At 39.0% G+C, this 20,976-nt stretch overlaps 1 protein-coding gene across 5 annotated transcripts in view; it reads left to right on the top strand.

Moving 5' to 3' along the window:
* IL1RAPL2 (interleukin 1 receptor accessory protein like 2) overlaps positions 1 to 20,976 on the top strand; it is a 396,678-nt gene that overhangs the window by 193,059 nt on the left and 182,643 nt on the right. For 4 of the 5 annotated variants that reach the window (XM_074915420.1, XM_074915422.1, XM_074915421.1 and 1 more), the window contains exon 3: positions 8,652 to 8,925. The exons of the other annotated variant lie outside the window; for it this stretch is intronic. In XM_074915420.1, coding sequence (XP_074771521.1) covers positions 8,652 to 8,925 — 274 coding nt within the window. The remainder of the gene's footprint in view (positions 1 to 8,651; positions 8,926 to 20,976) is intronic. 5 annotated transcript variants of the gene reach the window in all.

Here is a 20,976-nt window from a genome sequence, read left to right as displayed (position 1 = left end):
AAGTGTGTGAAAGTCTCCATGGGTTAATGTGGTTGGCTGGAGAATATTAAAACCAACTCAGAGAGTGTCCTTAAAGAGCTCGTGTATAGTCAACAGCACTTAAAATATTAATTGCATGTACCTTCAGGTATAAAATACATTTCTAGTGTGTTGCTCCTTACCCCAAATCTTCTTAGAATAAAATTTTTATTCATAATGCAGTTAGATATTTTCAGTCTGTTTTACTCATTATGTAAATCAGTTATTATTCTTCCTTTTCTTAGATACTGATTCTTCTTGTGGTTTTTTTTTTTTTTTTTTTCTATGTAATTTCTCTAAAGGTAGTTCTATGCACCAAAGAAGTATCAGAAATGCAGGGTAATCTCTCTTTGTGCTTTTCATTGACTTCCTCGGGAATCGAAAGAGCTCATAAAAATGGCACTATTAATTGTGGAAGATGTTAAACAAAGTATTTTTTTCCCCTTTCTGGAGATTAGAGAGTGGAAGTATTTTTATTTACTGGATTTTGTGGGCATTATGTGAAAAAAAAATGGGCTTCAGGTGGGTTCTCAAGCTGGGTGAACAGCTAATTTACAGTCATTATTGAGTTCACACCTCTTTTTGCACTGAGTTGTTGGGTGCCTGAATTGTTTGTTTATGGAATTTAAATTTTAGTATTTAACAGGAAAGTTCTGTCGTTTGTTCAGTCCAAGAAGCAGATATAATGTCACATAACTGATCTGGCCACTCCAGTCTAGAGCAACATACTTTTTCTTTAAAATAATGTTTCTTTGCTAGTGGGATAAAGAAAAAAGGGAGATGTGCTGATTTAATGATGTTATTTCATGGCTGACTTTGAAGAAATGGGGATGAATTTATAGATGCACAAACAAGAAAAGAAGTTTAATTGTTCGGGTAGTTTGTTCACTGCAGATCACCCACTTGGCTTTACCTCTGTGGGAGCAAAGACAGAGGCTGGGCAGAGGCAGGAACTTTGTAAATGAACTTTCCCACAGCCCTTTAAAAATCTGCCTGCTCCAGTGTGGGAGCGGAACCGCAGCGGGAAGGGTGGGGGATGCAGGAGGGGCTGAGAAGGCACGGCGGGCTGGAGCACACCACTTGAACCCTTGTGAAGCTGGGGCTTCACAAAACGTGAAAGCATAAAGCCATGAAGTATGATTTCTTTATTGTTCATGTCCAGGCTCTACTGCTGTTGATTTTCAAGGTGCCTTTTACACTGTTTTCCACCGCGGTGACAGCCATGGAGAATCAAGGCACTACACTGAATATTTAAAACCAAACCTCTTTATAAGTCCCAATTTCTGTACTGTTTACTTCAACACAGACTCTTTAAAAACCTGCCAGATACTGAAGTGATTAGGAGATCAAGGTCACCAAACACTCATTTTTAGGGTAAATATGCTGCATTTTAAACAGTTGCTTTAGTGCCCTCCTCCTCTTTCTCTGTGCTCAGCAGAGCAATCCACTTGAAGCACAGAGCACAGCTTTGGAAGGGCACTTCAGTTCAGGTCCATCTGTCTCCAGGATCATCAGACTTGGACGAGGTAGCAAAGAATATGATGAGACCAGAGATTTCCTTTCCATCACAGAATGTGTTTCAGAGCTCCCTGTCTCAAGCAAAATCTAACCTGCCAGCTGTGATTTGCTCTTCTCTCCATCAGGAAGCATTCCTGAAAATCCCTGTGATAAGGTGCCACCTGAAAAGCTGTCTCTGACAAGCGCTACAGGATAAAATGCCCCATCCAGTAACTTCTACTGACACTATTTTAGTGCTTTTGTTCTTTCAGTATAATTTCTAACTCTCAGCCTCATTAATATGCCATCACTCCTGGAAGCTGAGAATTTGTTCAGGGTCCAAGCTGGTTTTCTTTCTCTCTAGCGAATTTTACAGATTGGTGTTCTACTAGTACTTTCCTTTGCATTTTCAATATAAGACTAAAATGCTTCTGGCTCCATATGTATATATAAGTGAGGACAGAGCAATCCATTGTTATTTGGACCTCTGGCAGTATATATTTACAGGTTGTTTGACCTCAAAGGAAATTATGAGTGTTTGGCTGGAATATTTGACATTTGAGTTGGGTTGCTTAGCTGTGCCTCTTGAAAGTTGGTCAAAAAAAGAGAAGCGTATACAAGTCTTAAAAACGTCTTAGCCCATCTTACAGAAATTTGAAGCTTTGATCAAAATATGGAAAAAATTCTGCCAATGTATAAGGATAAGTAAATGCATTTTTCCTTATTTATGAGCCAGATTTGGAGAAATATTTGCATGTCTAAGGAAGTTTTTTTTCCATTCATCATTATTTGATTTAGGAATTTTGGAATATTTGCACTTTTACATGTCTTGAAAGTCCTAAACCTTTTCACCAGTAAGTTTGAATAGTCTAAATCTTGCTCAAAAACATTCTGAAAGTGGAGATCAGAGTAGAGACACTACAAAGCCTGTGAGTGATCCTCTTCTTAGATGTTGTGTTACTACAGCAAAATAGTCTTGGTTGATGATTGCTGAATCTAGATGTTTGTGTGATAGAAATGAATTATTTAGTTAAAATTGTTAACAGGGTAGTAGGAGAAACACTGCGAAATTCACCCAGCTTGAATCATGATAAACTTGGGTTTTTTCTCAAGACTGAAGGTGGTTTTCTAAGTGGTCTTCATCTCTAACAGATACATGTTTTTGATTTACTATATCCCTCAGGGAACAACTATTTTATTTTTAACTAAAATGTGGTTTAAAATATGAGCATAGTCAGATTCAAAAACTAGTTTTCGCTTGACTCAAGGGTGAAACTGTAACTCACAGAAAAGAAACATCACAGACACTTTACCTGAACTCTCTTATCCTTTCCTCCCTACTTGATATTTGAGATGAGCTCCCCAGCTGCTGGAAAAGGCCACCTTCTACTGCCTTCTGAAGTACTGCTGGTGTAGGCTTCTCCCTCTCCCCTGTAAAACTGGATAACCTGCTCTCCACGTCAGAGATATCAGCTCTGATGTCTTTCAGCAGTGTGGATTTGTACTGGTGGTTGTGAGAGTGTCCTTTGACCATCCAGTCTGGTAGGTCAGCTAAGCTGAGGGAGCTCTACAAGCAAAGATCTTACCTTGCTTTGGAGGTGCCATCCATGATTTTGAAGAACGCGCAAAGTGGTCAATAGTCTGTTTTGTTTGAAATGCCTTCTCTGACCAGCAAATGTATTTCTGAATATTGGAGTACTTAAAGACTCACAGATAGGGGTAGGGGCTGGTGGTGGCTGTCAGTTTTTAGGTGGCTTCCTGACTCAGCTCATGGTGTGAGGAGGAGGGAAGGGTGCTGGGGTGACAGGGGACTACATGCTGTGTTCAGCTGACAGACAGGTCTCATATGGCAGCACCAGGCTGTGATGAGATGCTGGCATAGGTCTGCAAGCACCACAGCAGAATTAGCAAGCACAGCCAGAAAGCCAGGGATGTGAAACCAATTATGAGCCTAATTGAACACCCGGACCCTTTGTGAAGACCACGTCCAGCCAAAGCTATTAAAGGCATTACTGCATTTGCCCAAATGCAGGGTGTGTTCCTTTTTCTCCACAACCAAGATCTGAAAATACCAAATTGACTAAAATTCGCAGGCTGTAACTGATTTCTCTTCTTTAAGTGTAAAAAATTTGCATCCTTTTTTGGACTTCCTTAATGGAGTGCATCTATCATTGCTATGTGTCTGCAAACTCCGAGCATGATGGATATCAATTCCTGGATTCTGCTGTTCCATGGCTAATATATAAATAAAAATATAACTCCTGTATCAGAGGAATGGGTTTTGTTTTTTTTCCTATGTATTTACAGCTTCAAACATTGCTTGATTTGTGGAGCAATAAATTTAATACATTAGCTAGTGTATTATTTTTTAAATTATTTATTTGTAGATGATTTCAATTTAAAATGAGATTTTCAGGTAACAAGGTAGGCAAACATTTTTAACAATGCCATGATATAAATTGCTGTAGGTGACAGATCCCTACAAAAATTATTACAGGCAGATTCGCAATGCAAAAAAATTATTTATGTGGCAGCAAGCAGAAAGACAAATTGCTCAGAGACTGTGTACATGCTCTTCTATAATTGCTCATAAATTATTATGGTTCATGTTAAAATGCATCTAGACTCCCTAGACAACTAGATTTATTTAAAATAAGAATAATGGGAAATTACCAGGAAATATTGGGGAAGGAGATGCAGTACACACTTTGGGTGATTGCTAACATAGAAGTACAGTAACTTATTGTCAGCCAACTTAATCTATAATTTGCTTAATAATTTTGAAACCTTCATTTTCAGTTTCATTAGCCTGGATAGCTAACTGGGATGGGCCCAGTGGGGCCCCACTGCGATTCACTGTTGCTATGTTTCTCTGCCCATGAGGGACGCATCAGGACTCTCTCCTTCACCCATGCAGGGCTCTCGTGTACCTGAACACTTGCATGTTCTATGGAAGGGGATTGAATTTAGTCAGTTAGGTTAGAAGTTATGCTGTCAGGGTGGGGGGACTGACAGATAGATGGGCAAACCTCTTTTTCTTTTGAAGCTGGGCTAGAAATGGGACAGTGCTTTTCATGTACTCCCACTGCTCCAAATTTTAGAAAATATTTCAGATAATTGTCTTTATTGGAAGTGTCTAAAATACACCCACAATGGATAGGATTTCATTTTAATGAGCTTTCAGTCAGGCACTTATTAAGGATCAGCTGACTATTGGGTAGCAGAGAAAAAAATGTATATATATTTATTATATAAGTGTGTCTCTCTGACGCCATTATTTTTCTCTTCTTACCACACTGATTATATTACATATTGAGAGCCAGCCCAACAAAAGTGACAGGAAACTTTGTTCTGGATAATAGAGTGCCAAACTCCACCTAAGCGGCTCTAGTCATTTGTAACAACAGCTTGGAGAACACTCCAAATGAATCTAACAATGCTCACGCTCCAGTGACTGACAGCGTGGCAGGAGGAAATATTTCAGCTTCCATGTGAGCGCAGGGAGCCTGACCTAGATTTTAGCCTCTACAGCTTTGTAAGAGGAAACGTTCTTGACTGTGTATTTAACAGGGGAAAAAAAAAAAGAACAAGGGGAAGAAGTCGTCTCCTGTTTGATTAGTCTTTCTTCAATAATTAAGATTTAGTCAAGGCTCTCTGTGAGACTTCTCCCCTCCGCAGATGTCATCAACCCGATAATGAATGGTTACTCTGTTCCCTGTGTGCTCTCCTCTCTGTAATTACCACCGCCTGGCATGCTGCGGGGAGCGACCTGCTGCCGGGGAGCAGGCGGTGCAGGCAGGGGCGATGGGCAGGCAGCCTGCCTGCGCCTTCCCCCTCTGCTGTGCTCGCTCTGTTGGGGTCAGCCTCACTGCTGGCTGCCAAAATTCTTCCATTCAGATACTGTTAATGGAAAAAGGTCTCTAGTGTAAAACTCCTTTTCCTTCTTCTCCGCTTTGAGGTGCGGGTGTGGGGCTGTGGTCAGGCCGCCGTGCCTGGTGTCTCCACTGGGGCGCTGGCAGTGGCCAGCAGCACCCTGGCCCCACAGCCTCCCTCCACCAGGGCAGCTGGAGAAGAGTTTTAGCCACTCTGATGACCTGGCTGTAAATTTCTATTCAGGTGTCTTTCATCTATTCCACTGTGCTTTATATACTCCAGCAGATGTGATTTTGAAAATAAAATAATAGAGAAGTGCACGCTAGAAGGGAGAAGAAATTTTCAAGTGGAAGATGAAGGAGATTGAATGGCACTGAAGGATGCTTAGCGTTCATTTGAGCTGTGCTTTGACAAGTTATTTGGCGTGACTTTGGGAGAAATTTTATTGAAGCAGAGGCATTTCAGCTTCCAAAGCTGGATTTCCATATTGGGTCAGTACCTAACTCCGTAGCTCTTCCTAATTGTGACTCTGCTTTGTGAAATAAATGAAAAACTGGCACCTTTCTGCTTGACCCACGAGCTTTCTATGTGTGTGTGAATGACAGTTACTCTTTACTGTGGTTTAACTTTGCTGAACCATCACAGGTTCAAAAGTGTTAGATGACATGACAGGATTAGATTGAGAGAAGATTGACAGAATTAATTAGATTGGCTGAATTAGTTTGGATCTAAATTCCGGTTCTGGGCACCCATGTTCATTTCAGCTTTACGTCCCTGCTTAGACTTTTGTGACTTTGCTAAAGCACAGGAGGAAGGGTGCCTCTGAGAATACCTATATGTCCTGGAGAACGGGGATGAGCCATCTGGAGAGCTCAGCTTTGCCTTTCACATCCCCTGCTGAGAGAAGGCAGCTGTGAGCTCTGCACTGCTCCTTAATTGTAAACTCACGCCAGCCTAAAGAGCAGAGCTTAAAAAAAGCCCAGAGCTTTTGAGAGGAAGCTCTGTATGGAGTACATTGATACCTGCTCAATATAAAAGCCCTCAAAGCCACCTGTATAAAATAATTAATGATGTCAGAACCAGGCTTTAATGTAAAAGTGGACTGAATGGGTTTGTAGGACTGGGAGAGTTGGGTTCTTTTTCCAGCTCTGTTGCTGGTTGCCCGGGTCTGTGTAACACCATTGCAGAGAGGTGTGAATGCAGTGTTTCATGGGCTCCTGGCAAGAGAGCATTTGAGTTACAGTGTGCAGCTTTGGTCATGGTGAAGGATGTTATAAACCTGGAGGGCATGCACTGAGAACAAATACGTCGGCACATGATTTTCAAGTAAGGATTATCCAAATTTGTCCTGTTCTGTGTGGCACTAAGCTGTGAGAGGGAAAACACGGAGGAAGAAGTGATGCTGCAGCAGTGAAGAAAAGGAAAGTCATTAACTTGCTACTGGCCTTTCATTTTATGTCATTAACAGTAACTGTTACAAGCAAGAAGCAATGAATTTTAATTTAAATCAGCAGGATGTTTTTGGCAAAAAGAAAATGGAAGTTAACTGAAACTGTGTGTACATAACTTCAGGTGAATGCCTTGGTTTGGGGGCTTTTTTTGTTGAAGAAATCTGTTGGCACAACCAGCTGCTGTGTTTGCGTCTGCCTGTGGGGTGGGTGGCAGGAGCATCACTTGAGGTGAAGGTATTGTACGATCTCCCTTTGCCTGTCAATACCCTCGTGACAGTAGATATATTAAAAGTATAGTTTTGAGTAATGAGTTTCCTTTTTCTCTTGAGTCTATATTAGTTTTACAAGTAAAGTTTGTTTTGCAACAAGATGTGACCTGGAAGTTTATATATTAGAAATACATGAAAGAGGTCAGTGTCAGTGGGTTTGAAATATGGTTCAGTTGCGTGGTTCATGTGGTCGCAGTACAACTAAAGCTGATTCACTGCAATGGGAAAAGTAAAACCTTCCATTTATCACAGTTAGTTTTGAAGGATTCAAGAGAAGCCTGAAAAAATGGTAGGTAACATTTAAAGACAGTAAAAGCCACTAAAAAACTGGATCAGATATTTCACCACATGTAGAAATTTTGGCTCACTACATTTGTTTAGGAAGTAAATAAAATAACTTAATGTGTGAATCCTATTAAAGATGTATATGAAATGGAGAGTGTATGAGAATATCTAACATTTAGAATTTGAGAATTGATAATGTAAACGCAGAAGAGGCAACTTGAACCTTACTTGGTTGAATTTGAAGTATCTACGTCAGGGGTAAAGATGTTCCACTTACATGTAGCTGGATATGATCAATAAATTCTAAAAACTACAGATTTCATCAAGCCTGTTAATTTTAGGTAGTGTGTTTGCCTATTGATGATATGCCTTTTCAGTCTTTTTCTTTGGTCATATTCTCGGTTGACTATCAGGCTTATGGTTTTTCCAGCAATTAAAAAAAAAGATTTAATTTAAAAGTCTTCGATATGTTATATGTTGATATGTATGCATGTTCTAGGATTATGTTGTAACTAAATGATTTAAAATAACGGGAGAAAATTTTTTAGGGAAAAGTAATATTTTATTAAACTGGCTGACGTATGTTCATTTTTAAAGTGAAGTATCAAGAAAACTGTTTCAAAAGTTTTTGCTGAACAGAACATCAAAAGATCCCTTTTCATATTTCTACAATTCCTGTATTAAGCTTGACTGCATAGGGAACATGTTGTAATTGTATCCTGTTGTATATGATACATATCTCTATAGTTTGAGTAGGCTGTTGAAAAAAAAAAAGCTATGTGGATCTGCCTTGAAAAGAAAATTATAAAATGCGTATCTGTTGGTTTTTTTTTTAATGTAATTAGCAGAGGTGGATGGAAAAGTTTTAAGGGATAAGATTGGGATCAGATGGCAATGTACGTTTTTCTCCAACAAGGAATTAAAGAATTCAAAACTGGTTTACAGAGGCAAGTAGTTAAGGTGAAAGCACTTGGTTTATTTATTGAAGAATTAGTGTTTTGGGGATAAAAGTAATGATATTCTAAAGAAATGGGATTGAGCAGGCCCAGTGTACTCTATTTTTTGCCTGCACATTTGCATTTACATGTAACTGGAAAAGGTGTATAAAACCCTTTAATTGGCAATAGCTGCTTCATGTTTTCACATTGCTATAAAACAAAGGTTCTTTTCTTTTAATTGCATTTCACAAGCTGCCTTTCACTATCTTGAAAAAAATATATCTGTATCTAATATTTCTTTATTATTGTTTTGCTTTCAGTTGATGGTTGCATTGACTGGTCAGTGGATCTCAAGACATACATGGCTTTGGCAGGTGAACCAGTCCGAGTGAAATGTGCCCTTTTCTACAGCTATATCAGAACTAATTATAGCATGGCCCAAAGCACAGGTCTTAGGCTTATGTGGTACAAAAACAAAGGAGATTTAGAAGAACCCATTATATTTTCTGAAGTTAGGATGAGCAAGGATGAAGATTCAATATGGTTTCACTCGGTTGAGTTGCAAGACAGTGGTTTCTACACATGTGTTCTAAGGTGGGTATTGTGTTAAAGTCTAACTAAGAATACAAAGATTGTCTTGGTTAAAAAAAAAATGTTTAAATTTAGCTCTCAGGGTTGAGATATTCTTCCAGTTAATATATACTCATTTTTATTGTCATAATTATATATCACATAATGCTTTGTCTCAAAATTACTTTCCCTAGTAATTGTAGTTACCTCTTCCAATACTGTAATTAAACATGTGCTTTCACTTATTTTCTTCTCTTTTTAAGTCCAACATTTGCAAATTCTCAATTTGCCATAAACCTTCAGAACTGGATGCTTCTTAAATCATGACGTATTTTGGTTAAGTAATGCTCTTTTTCAAGTCCTCTGAGTTATTCAAGAGTTAGACACAGTTTGAATATCTGATGGGGTTAGGCCATGGGGAGTTACAGTTCTGTCTGGCTTTGGAGAAATGTTTATTTTAATATATGGTTATGATTTGTTATGAATTTAAGCAGACCTTGTTTGGTAAGGCACTGAAATGCATGTCTCAGAAGTATTTTGGAACTGTTGGATGAGCCTTAAATTAAGCATGTGCTGGAGCTCGTGATTTCCATCATGTGGCTGTTGATGTCAGCTCTATGCTTAAAATGAGAGGATAAAAAAGGAGGACTCTTTAAGAATGAATGAATAAATATTCCTTAAATGATCCAGTTTTGAATTGAAAGGACTTTACGGATACTTTATATGATTCAGTTTTAAATATTTAGTTTCAGAGGAGGAAGCTTGCTTCATCCTTGTCTGCTGTTCCATACTGCAATTATACACAAGTCTGATGAATTTGATATTAAATATTTGCAGCAAAGTAACAGCACTGAGAGCCCAGAATTTGCGCTATCTCTGTCTCTGCTGTCTTGCTGCCTTGTCTCAGCTGCTTCAGTCCATTTTGATCCCGAAGAACACTACTAAAATCAGAAACTGTCCTGTGGTGCATGGTGGTTTGTACTGGGGACTAATGTCCAGTTTAAGTATCAGATGCATCTGCCAAACTCAGTATTAAATCTGTGTCGCAGCCTTTGGAGTTAATTATTCTTTTATTAGCTGCTCTGTCACAGATTTGGTGTAATGTGAACTTCACAATCTTGAAATGTTGCAGGAAGATAGTGATTTACATATTTCAGGGGAGCTATACTTTTTTTGTTTGAAATCACTGTTGTGATAATCAAGTTACTAGTTTAATACTCTAAAAATTTTAATGTGAATACTATATGAACAACAAAGTATTGATGTTGGATCAAATTCTGGGGACATACTGGGAAATTTCAAAACTCTGCTCTTTACATGATAAAGTAGTTTTGGTAACAAATGGGCGAGTTCTTAAATAATTCAGGTATTCTCTTCATTTTCAGATAAAAACTTTATGGCTTGCTTCTTGGAAGGCATTACAGAGCAATAAGATTTTCCTTATCAATTACACAGGTTTCCTGCTTTGGCTAGAACTTTCTTATATAATTACAGATATTTCTGCCTTTTTCAGATTTATGTTGGAGTGCAGAATATTATATATAGTGGTTACACATAAAAGACTATTTCTTTCTTGAGTGAATTAATTTTTTCCAAAAATTTGGTAATGTATCCTTGCTGTTATTGTTTATGAAATCATAGCTAGCTTAAAATAGCTGAGGAAATAGCAATAGTAATTTATTTAAATTTCATTAAAATTGGGCTAGATACAATGTTCTGAAATATGATCACACTTTTGTGGTAGACTATCCACACCATTAACTGTGTACTTTCAGCTTTATTAGTCCTTTTTTTTTTTTTTTTTTTTTTTTTTTTTTTTTTTGAGGGCGATAAACAGATGTTTGTGTTTTAGTCATTAACCAGGATCACCTGCTTTGTGAGAATTAAGAGGTCACAAATGAAAGTAGTAATTCTAGAATATGATTTTATTTTCTAGAAGCATTACCAAATTCTGTTACAAATGCCTTCTTTTGTAGATTGAATGGATAGTGACTGGTAGGGAGAACTCAGTGCAGTGGAAATGAAGAGGTGACCATGTCCATCAGTGTGCAACACTGGGTTTAGGGTTGAATGCATTAAGTGCTTTGGTTTGGTAGCTGAATTCAAAAAAACTTGGGAGGAAAATGCTTTTGATTCAAGATAAATGTAAAACTTCTGAAGTTTTTCTCAACAAAGAAGTTTTCATTTTGTTTCTCCAAAGGAAAATCAGAAGAAAATGAGATCTTAAACTGATGACTTTCTAGCCACTCCCCAAGGACGTGGGAAACCCTGGTGCAATTCCCTGTGTTGCCCAAAGGGTGAAAACCCACGTTTGTGTGTCCCAGTGGGCAGGATGTGCTGCATTCAACCACTTCACGCCTCTTGTCGTAGAACTGTTCTGTCTGAAATTCGTGCTTGTCTATGCAAAGGCCTCACAAGGCAGTGAGGTGCTTGAGTATGGTGCTAAGGCTAAGTGGGGGACGAGAAGTCTCTGTCCCAGAAGAAGTTTATGGCTTGAATAAGGACACACTCGAGCTGGGAAGATCTTCTCTGATAGAAGGGAACGGAACACCAAGGGGTTTTAGCAAGTCATACATAAAGGATGTCACAGGCGAGAGCTATGCTAATTCACTCTCCCCCAACTTGTTACTTTTTTCCCAGTCAAAACAATGTGTCAAATAAGCAAACTGTATGGGGAGAAATGACAACTACACATTTCACTGAATTTCCTATTTGTTGAAAACGTTCTTCACAATTCTAAAAAAACCTCATCCTGTTTTTCAAGAAGCTGCATTTTCTGTTTGCTGATGGGTGCTTGTAGGATCAAGGCATGAGTATCTTAGAAGCAGTTGGAAGGAATTCTTCAGAAGCTGCTCCAAATGGGTGGGTATGAGCCAGTGAAGGATAGACTGATATGACAGTGATTCGGAGATGGGTAAAAGTTAAATGTGTCAGTGAATTCTTTCTCATACAGAATTGTCATTTCAATTTTCATAATGTCTATTTTATAAATGAGCCGATAATACTGACTAAAATTAAGGAATATTAAAGCAGCCTTAATGAAAGAGATTGCTTCTCCAGGCTGAAGAGGTCTGATACCATAATTTAAACATTGCCTCTCCTTTATTAAGCACTTAGACATTGTTCCATAGACAGGTGTGGGGGAGTGTGTATAATAGGAGGAAATTATTGTTGCATTAAAACTTACTTCTCTCTTTTCACAGTACATTTTGATGTTGAGATGAAACTCAGATGCAACCCAAAGTGTAGTATTTTTCTCCAGTGTTAACAATGGCTGTAATGTATTAAGGGGTCCTGGTTTAAGAGTGCAGGGTTGAGCTGCATTAGTTAATCCATGTGAATTCCATGGATCAGCTTTGTTCTTGGGTATCTTTTCTGTGACGAATCAGGGATATTAGTATGGGAAGATCCACTGACATCCAAACGGGATCCTGACTAATAGATAGATGTGTGTTTCATTACAGTTCCCAGATAAATGCTGGACATTTTTGTATTGTGACTTTATTGCCCAACATGACAGTGCTGTGTCCTGGAAGTCTCTTCGCAGTACAGGCCCTGGATATGCCCTTAATCTTCCAGTACCCCCAGTGCTACTTTCAGATGAAGCTGTCAGCATTTGTATATTACAGAGGTTTGATATTCTGAGATTTTCACATCAGCACTCTGGATCATCTTCACTGAAGGAATCAAAGATGAGAGGACCAAAACCAAACATGGAAACTAAAACAAATCTGAATGCCTAGGGTGGCCCTAAAGTTCTAAGTATGAAAGACAGTCATTTGCCAGATCTGTGCTGCCTTTGCTCTCTGAACAAATATGCTTTTCTGTGTTAAAAGCCTCTAATTTTTAAAGAGGGAACAAGAACTGGGATCTTGTTACTTAGATCTTCTTAAACTGGTGAAAAAAAGAGAATATGTGCTAGGGAACAAATCTCAGCAAAGTTTAGCTGTAACTTGCCCTCAGCAAGGGGCTGCTTCATTAAGGGAGCCCTTTCTTCTAACTGTGCCCAGCTCTGAAATTCACTGAAGGTACTGAATAAATGCTTTATGAGCAAGATCAGTAATAGTAAAACATTAGTGTGTATTTACTGTTAATTAACTGTTGGAGAAATAGAATAACTCAATTCCCATAATGTGAATCAGGAGGATAGAAAGTCTGGGCCTTGAGAGGGTCCAGGGAAAGCAGGAGGTAGAGGTTTGGGGTTGCCAGATTGGCTGAGAGCGCTACACCTCGATTTTTGTACAGGGTGCAGAATAACAAAGGAGTGAGGGCTTTGAATGCCTATGAGGCAATAAGCCTGCAAATCTCTAATACCAGGATTTGATGCCAGAGAACTGCCAACAAACCAAGTTAGGAAATCTGCGTATCCTTTTCCCCTTACTTTGTCCCTGTCTTCACAGTTCTTAATGGAGAGCAGCATTGCTATGGACATGCACAGAAGAATCAAGCCTTTGCCGAGTCATTGGTGAAATACTGAGATATTACTTTCTGAGCAATAATAAAATATACTGATAGTAGATTGTAAGCCTTCTGGCTTCTGACTGTCTGTGGAGCGCATGACCATCAAATCAAAATCAGATTTAGACAGCCTGGAGGGGCTGTCAGTAAAACTTTGTTTGCAACATAACCTTTGTGCCCTCACTTGTGGATGTTAGGTGGAGCTGAGGAACTTGTTTCAAATGCCTGCAACCTGGACTGTAGTTTGCACCCATCATCCCAGGAGAAGTTGCATTACTTTCCTGAGTGCTGAAAGTCTGGCTTCCAGGAGAAAAGAAAGAAGAGTTTTTCTCAGGTCCAAACAGAAAAGTTGTAGAAATCATGGTGTGAAAATGTGTAGGGATAAGGTTGCTTCCTCTGCAGCCATCTCTCATGGTTCTTACAACTTGTGTTTTAATACAGTAATTCATTTTGTTGGTGACAGTATCTTCTCATCGTTTCATTTTCAGGTGCTTTGGCTTTATTCAGTGCACAACTGTTCATGACAAAGGTGATTTTGTATCTCAAATATCTTTGAACATAGTGTTGAAATTCTAGTTTAGTCATAGAATACCTCCTCGTTATGCTTCACTGGCAAGTGCTTTATTTTCCCATAGACTTAATCTGAAAAGATCCAAAGATGATACTCTCTAGTGAGGCAGTGTCTTCAATCCTTAGCTATGCAACAGGAGCACATCTAAGTAGCTGATGGATTACACATCTCACAGTTACCTCTCAGACTTGCACACTAGTACATGATCAGCGTTCATGGCTGCACTGTCCCCAGCATGGCTGCAGAAGCCAGCTAAATTTCACAATTAGAGCAAATGCATGGATTCAGCATGGCGTAGTCATCCCAGGCTCTGTATGACACTAACATTAAATGTCATGCATTAGAAGTGTGTGACATTTCCCACATTAGAAGTGACTGATTCTGTATAAACAAAATCCCTGTGATATATGGTATTCAATACTTGAATACAGTGTTAGAGCGGATATAATATAAAGTCAGTATGATTCATGATAAAATAAAATTTAACTCACTGAGATATAATGTTTTGGCATTATCAAAATGCAGAGGAAAGTAGAATCAAAATGCTTCTACTTTTCTATCTAAAATTGTGTAAAATCTGATGGTGCTTCTGCAAATCATTTTGATGACATTGTCTTTATTGAGAGAAATCAGGTCTATCTGTTCTTCTGACACCCTCACAGAAAAACAAAGATTTGTTTCTTTTCCCTGGTGATATGTGTATTTCTGCTCATTTGCCCTCCTTCTCTAAAGCTTTAAAAGAGAATATATCCATCCTCTGTCTTTCTGAAGCCTGTGTTTACTGTTGATGAGAAGCTGCAGGAACAGTTGAAGGGAAGCTACTACAAGTATACTTGAAATTGCTAATGTACAGGGACCTGTAAAATAAGACATTTAGTTTTAACGTTAGACGTCACTTATGTTTTACTAGCTTTTATTTTTTCCTGTATTTTTCCTGTATTTTGCTGTAATGTATACGATTACATTTATACTTTTTCCTAGCTACCCTCTGTATTCATTACCCAGTTACCCACTTGTAAGATGTTTTAAAACCTTTAACTCCTTGCCTAGTAAAGATCAGACAGACCTTCGACAGTCTGAAAAAACTCCCCAAGTACATCCCTAATAGCAGGAACCTAAAGAAAACAAGTGCCTGAGAAGAACCAGTGTCAAGATAAGTGACTGAAAGCTGCTCTAAACTAACCTCCTTGGAACAGACAGGAGCTGAAGGACAGATGAAGTAACTCTGACCATATATGGACACAAGAAACCTAAATTTCACTAATTTAGGACAGTGTGAGAAAGGCTGTGTGAACCCCTAAGGAGGGGAGAAGACCCTCAATCTATTTTTACTATGCATGCTCAGACTATACATGGATTCAAAGAACCCATTAGCATAAGACTGCCTTTTCTAAGAAATCTGATGAATATGTATGCTTTTTGTGTATATCAGAGAGTTTTGTTAGTAATTGCAGCACTTGTGGTGGAGCGATCCCCAGTGCTGCCCAGCACTGTTTAACAGTTATACTCAATCCTGACTGTTGAGTGAAGCTCTTTGTTTCACAGGAGGGACTTCAAGCAAAAATGCTCATGTTGCTCTGTGGTTGGAGAGCATCCATTCCCTGTTGCAGCAGCATGCACAAGAATAAGAATATTGTGTATCTTTCTGTTTTCTGAATAGTCAGATCCCAGCTTTAGATACCTTTAAAACGACTGACGTTACTTTCTAGTCCCTATGGTTTGGCACAGTGAAAGCTCCATGTGCTGCAGTGCCTGCAGTGCCACTGGTCGCTTGTGGAAGAAGTGTCTTCACTGGTGGGCTTCAAACCTTGCCTGCTGGGGAGGAGGGATGCCAAGCGGAGTGACTGCTTCCTCATGCAGTCAGCTCTGCATGCAGGAGACCTACTGCAGAGATGTTCAGCCATCTCCTCTCCAACATGGCAGGGAGTTTTCATTTCCCTATTTTTCTCCAAATAACAGTGGAGGAGAATGTGCTTACCCAGGTACCACTCCTGTTGAAGCCCACATCAAGCCCGCTGTAACTGTAATGTCTCAGTAGACAATGTTGTATGTGTCCTGTGAGTGGACAGGCAAATGGAAGGTTTCCTAAGGTAATCCAGCATGCCCAGAATAGAAGGTGGCAGAACCACAGGGAGTTAAACTGGTAATTGGTAGGTGATCTTGGGGGATAATTTCTTCTTTTCAGGCACTTAAGGGAAGACACAACCAGAAGAACTCAGCTGCAGGACTCAAACAGCTTTCATTGCAAATTGGCATAAGGACATTCACTTCATGATTCTTCATGACAGCATTCCTTGTACACCCTGTGAGATAGTAACTGATCCACTGGCTTACATGCTCAGTTGCCCATACTCCAACTGAGAGGGGTTTACCTTTCCTCATTGCATCTACAAAATAGGACTTACATGCTTGAAGAAGAATGTACTCCACAAGTTGTACTCCCTGAGGCAACAAAATCAGTAAGGTTTAGCAGTGCAGATGAGTCAGGTGAGTATCCTGAACACAACTTTTGTTTTGCGTGCTAGGTGTCTGGTAAAAAAAAAAAAAAAAGCATAGAGGAGTAGATAGATATGCTAATGTGTGGTTTGGAAGAAATAAAGGAGAAAGTGTTCAGTGCTATCCGAAACAGGGTTATTACAAATACAAAATTATTGGAAGGGGATTTCTTGATATTTTCCTGGGAGCAGTTGTCCCTGTGCCTCAGATTTATGCCATTTGTAATGGGACTTTTCAGTAAGACAATATAATTTAGCAGTAATACCCAGAGTTCTAATAGAGAATTATTAGGAAATAAATGAAAAGGGCTTAGTCATTTGCAGTAGCAAACTTCAGGGCAACTTGCTGCCTTGTAATTCTTAAGGGTAAGGAAGAAATTTTCCCTGAGAGCAAACCCAGCCAATTACAGGATTTCTTCTGCTGGAACAGGATGTGCTGAAGCCGATCGAGACCAGATAGTTTATGAACTTAAGTGTGATAGGATGAGATAACTTGGTGTTCTTTTGGCTTCTGCATTTCTTCTGTGCTCTGTATTGTATTTTCATGTATTCGTTTCGAATAACTAATATTTTTGAAGACTTTTTTAAAAAAACAAAAAACCCCAACAAAACCAAGGAACATTGTTGACCTGTGTGATTCAACTTAAATGCTAGGAGGTTTTCTCTCTGTGCCTGAGTAGTCCTTGTTGAAATGACTGGTGATTTGTTTGGTTTTCAGTTGCTTCTGTCACAATGCAGAGGTCAGCAGGACCAGTGCATGTGTGTGTAAAGGCAACTAGAAAAGAAATAACTCTTCCTGACCCTTAACCATGTGCAAATCAGTCTGGCTGTCACTTAGTATTCTCAGAGAGATTTAAGAAACATGATACTAGAGATTATCCCTGAATTTTCAAATCACTGCCTTGCTGTTAGGAGCTGTATCACTGACTGTACTAGACACAGCCTGACATTTCTGTGTCACATTTCCCTCTTAATAAGGATGTTAGCTGAAGTACAACTTTAATTTATACTTAGATCCTAAGATTTGGTGATAGAGACCCAACACTGAGAAACTCTACCCACTGCGAGAGCCAAACACCTTTTCTTCTCTGTCCTAGTATGCAGGAAGCCTAAAAAATCCCTAAACAGGGCTAAACTCCTGGTGAGGAGTATAGGTCTTGCTTTTAAGTTCCTCTGGTGAGAACTATATTCCTGATGGTTAACTTGAGGAAACATCCCTGGATATTTGTTTTTCAAGCTGTCATTCATGTGAGCCTTTTAAAATTACCTTCCTGTAACTGCTCAGGAGTTGTTTCTTTTGAATAGTGATGGTACAGCATTTCTTCGCTGTCAGACGTGGGCCTCTGGGTCATCTAGTATGTTTTAGTCAAGCTCAAATTGTCATCTTGTTTCTAGTGAGTCTTGTGTAGCGATCAAATCTTAGGAGAAAAGTAGTGCAGAAAGAATAAAAATTCTTACAGAGTAATGGGATAGCTCAGCACAAATACTTTTTCTACTTGAAGGGAATGGGGCCTTGAATGTACCTCTGTCTGGATTCACAATGCAGGTCTCTGCTGGAGGATCAAATGAAGTAGAGATTATGCAAGAACATTGGATTTGTAACATTGTACTGTTTTAGCACTTCATTTTCTGAGATCATACTTTCATGATGTTGTTTTCTTTTACTAGTAGAACCTTGAAAACCAGTCAGACATTAAAGGAGAGGTAACATGGGATTAGGATTTCTCCTTATTTTGCATAGGAGTTGGTATTAGAATCACAGTTATAACATTAACGAGTGAGCAAAATACAAGACAGGAATGTTTGGAATTGTGCCAAGGCCAGGTACCACACACACAAGCTGCAGAATCACTGCACCTCTTGGCCTACTGTTCAGGGAGCAACTGCAGCAGGGCCAGCCATCTCTTGAATTGTTCCTCTTCGGGCATTGCTCTCTCACTTGACAAATTGATAAGAAAAAAAAATCCCAGAACATTGAAGGATCTGTGATTTGTAATTTCTGAGGGTGATTTACACCGTAAGCGGGAATTTGATCTTTTCCAGATAATGACCTCAAACATGTAGCAGTAGTAGTCATTGAGAAGTAAGTTATCACTTGAATGAAACCTTGGAAGAGTAAGCAATAAACCATTTGTTTTTAGGAAAGATGTTACATCTATGTGATCTGATAATAAATAATGCATTTTTCTTTAAGCAGATCACCAAGCCATGACCTTACTGATCTGAAAGAAACAAGCTCAGATATCAGTGAAACTTCTTGGTAACCATTATGTGAAGTGTAAGATTTAGACAGGAATAAATTTATAAAATTCTCATGGAGAGGAGAACAATCAAATGCTCAATTATGTCTGAAAGCTGATAACTTGGCACATTCTATAGCAGCTGATAGTGGATCTGGTAGTACAGTAATCACTGTGGACCTTCAGATGGACAGAGATGGTTGGTGGTGTAGTTATTGCTGTTATTGCTTTAACTCAGAACGAGCAAAGATGAATGTAAGGGTTTATCTATACAGTCTTGAAATCAGTATTTCAGTGAGCCAGTGAAAATGTCATTAAAACAGCCAGGCTGTTTAGGTACATTGAGAGGAATCTAAGTCTGATCTGTGCTGTTCCCTGAGCACTACTTTGATAAATACACTTCACAGTTTTTGGATCTACCACTACAGTCTTGGCTCTAAGACCAAAGTCTTAGAATGCAATAAAAAGCTCAACACTTAATGAAAAATGAACCTACAAGAGAAAAAAAAAATGCAAATCCTCTTGTATAAATATGCAATTCAAATTTAGGGATTTTTTTAATCTAAGATAAAATACTCAACCACTTTGCTGCCTCCTTCCTCTTTATAGGAAAATCAGTAAATGGAGGGAAAGATTCTGTGCGTACTGGAGACAATATTTTTTTACTAGACTCTTTTAACAAGCTACCCTCACTTAGCAGAAGCACAAATGCCAAAAAAGTTTTTTCCAAAGTTGTGAATAATTCCTTTAATTTGAATTCAGCCTTAGGGCTGATGCCTTGTCTTGAATCCAAAACAAGATGAAAGATAATTTAGGATTTACACTTCAATTTCAAATGGCCTTCTTATTCATTTCTTTGTATTCTCCCTTTTTCCCCTCTTGTTTTTGCTTCAAAGTCAATCCAAACTCAGACTTTTGCTTGCTTTTGTTTTGAGACCTGTTAAACTCCCTTGGTTTTCCCTGTGGTTTTCTATTGGTTTCTAAGCTGGCTTCAGTTTGTGGTTCAGAGCCAGTTCCAGGTGTCCTGGGGATTACAGATGCCTTGCCACCAGAACAGAGGAAACTGCTTTGTGAACTCTGGCAAAGCTAAACCCTTCTTCACATTTCCAGTCGAGATAGTCCTTTGAAATAGGGAATTACAAATCTTAGTTTCAGTGTGAAAACATAATTTTTTTCTTTGTACTGTGAAGTGATTCTTTCTTTTCTTCCCTCTTCCTGTTCCCCATATGGCCACTGTTACCTTCTATAGAAATGGAATCCATTGGAAATCAACTCCCCTGAAAAATGAATGATTTGGAAACCTTTCAGAAAAGACAAGTATTAGAAGACCCATTTTCAGACTCAAGGGCTTATTTCCTTTGCATGTGGAAAGTGGGCTGTCCACAGTCTGCCAGGTTCATTTTGGTTCCTGTTTTCTTTACTTTTATACAACTCTTCTTACCTGGCCTCACAATACTGAGATCACCATTGGAGACATTATGGCATCTTCCTCATCCACCTGGAAGATGCTTCCTCTTAATTCTTTTCAGTTGCGTATTTTGACAGCAAAACCTGGGTTATCAGCTTTGCCATTGTTATCTATTGTTCTTCATGTGTTCCACCTTTCCTCATTAAATATGGTCTTAGAACCATTCCTGCTAGTCTGCAAACTGCTGGGAGCACTGGCCTCCCGCACCAAGCTCCATGACCATGTACTGCAAACAAAAGTGGATACTCCTTTTTATAATTCACAGACCCCCTGTTTAGCTTTTAAAAGAAGAAAAGCAATAAATGTAGTATTCATGATAGCCGGTCTCCACACCTTTATTAAAAAGCATATTAAAAAACCCCCTTACCATAAACAATTTAAATGCAGATCATCAAGAAAAGCCCCTTGTGGACACAGAGGTCCTGAAAACAATTGGAAAGAACTGGATCCCTCCCAGCACAGTGGCTCTAGGGGCTTCCTGAGGGACCTCTGTAGATGAGTGCCCATCACCTCAGTGACCTGCATGGTGGCAAGCACCATAATATACCTGTCTGTTTACCCAGGTGGTAGAAACAATGCTGTAGTGACCATTGGCTGCTTTGTGATCCCCTTCCTGAGTTCTCTCTCAAGCTGTCACCTCATAGAGAGCCCCTTTATGCCCCAGACCCTGCAAGGGAGGGAAAACAGCATGTTCACATGTGCCAGTGAAACAAAACGCATCTTTTTCTGAAAATTACAGTTCAAATTACAAGGTTTTGCTTTTTTTTTGTTTTTTTTTTTTTCCCTATGTAGGAAAATTTACAGGTTCATCTACTAATTCCCATGTAGAATGAACATGGTCAA

The sequence above is a fragment of the Athene noctua genome, chromosome 11 (genome assembly GCF_965140245.1).
Source record: "Athene noctua chromosome 11, bAthNoc1.hap1.1, whole genome shotgun sequence".
NCBI classification, from domain to species: domain Eukaryota; kingdom Metazoa; phylum Chordata; class Aves; order Strigiformes; family Strigidae; genus Athene; species Athene noctua.
The sequence above is the reverse complement of the archived record's forward strand: the minus strand, read 5'-3'. Positions and strand labels throughout refer to the sequence as shown.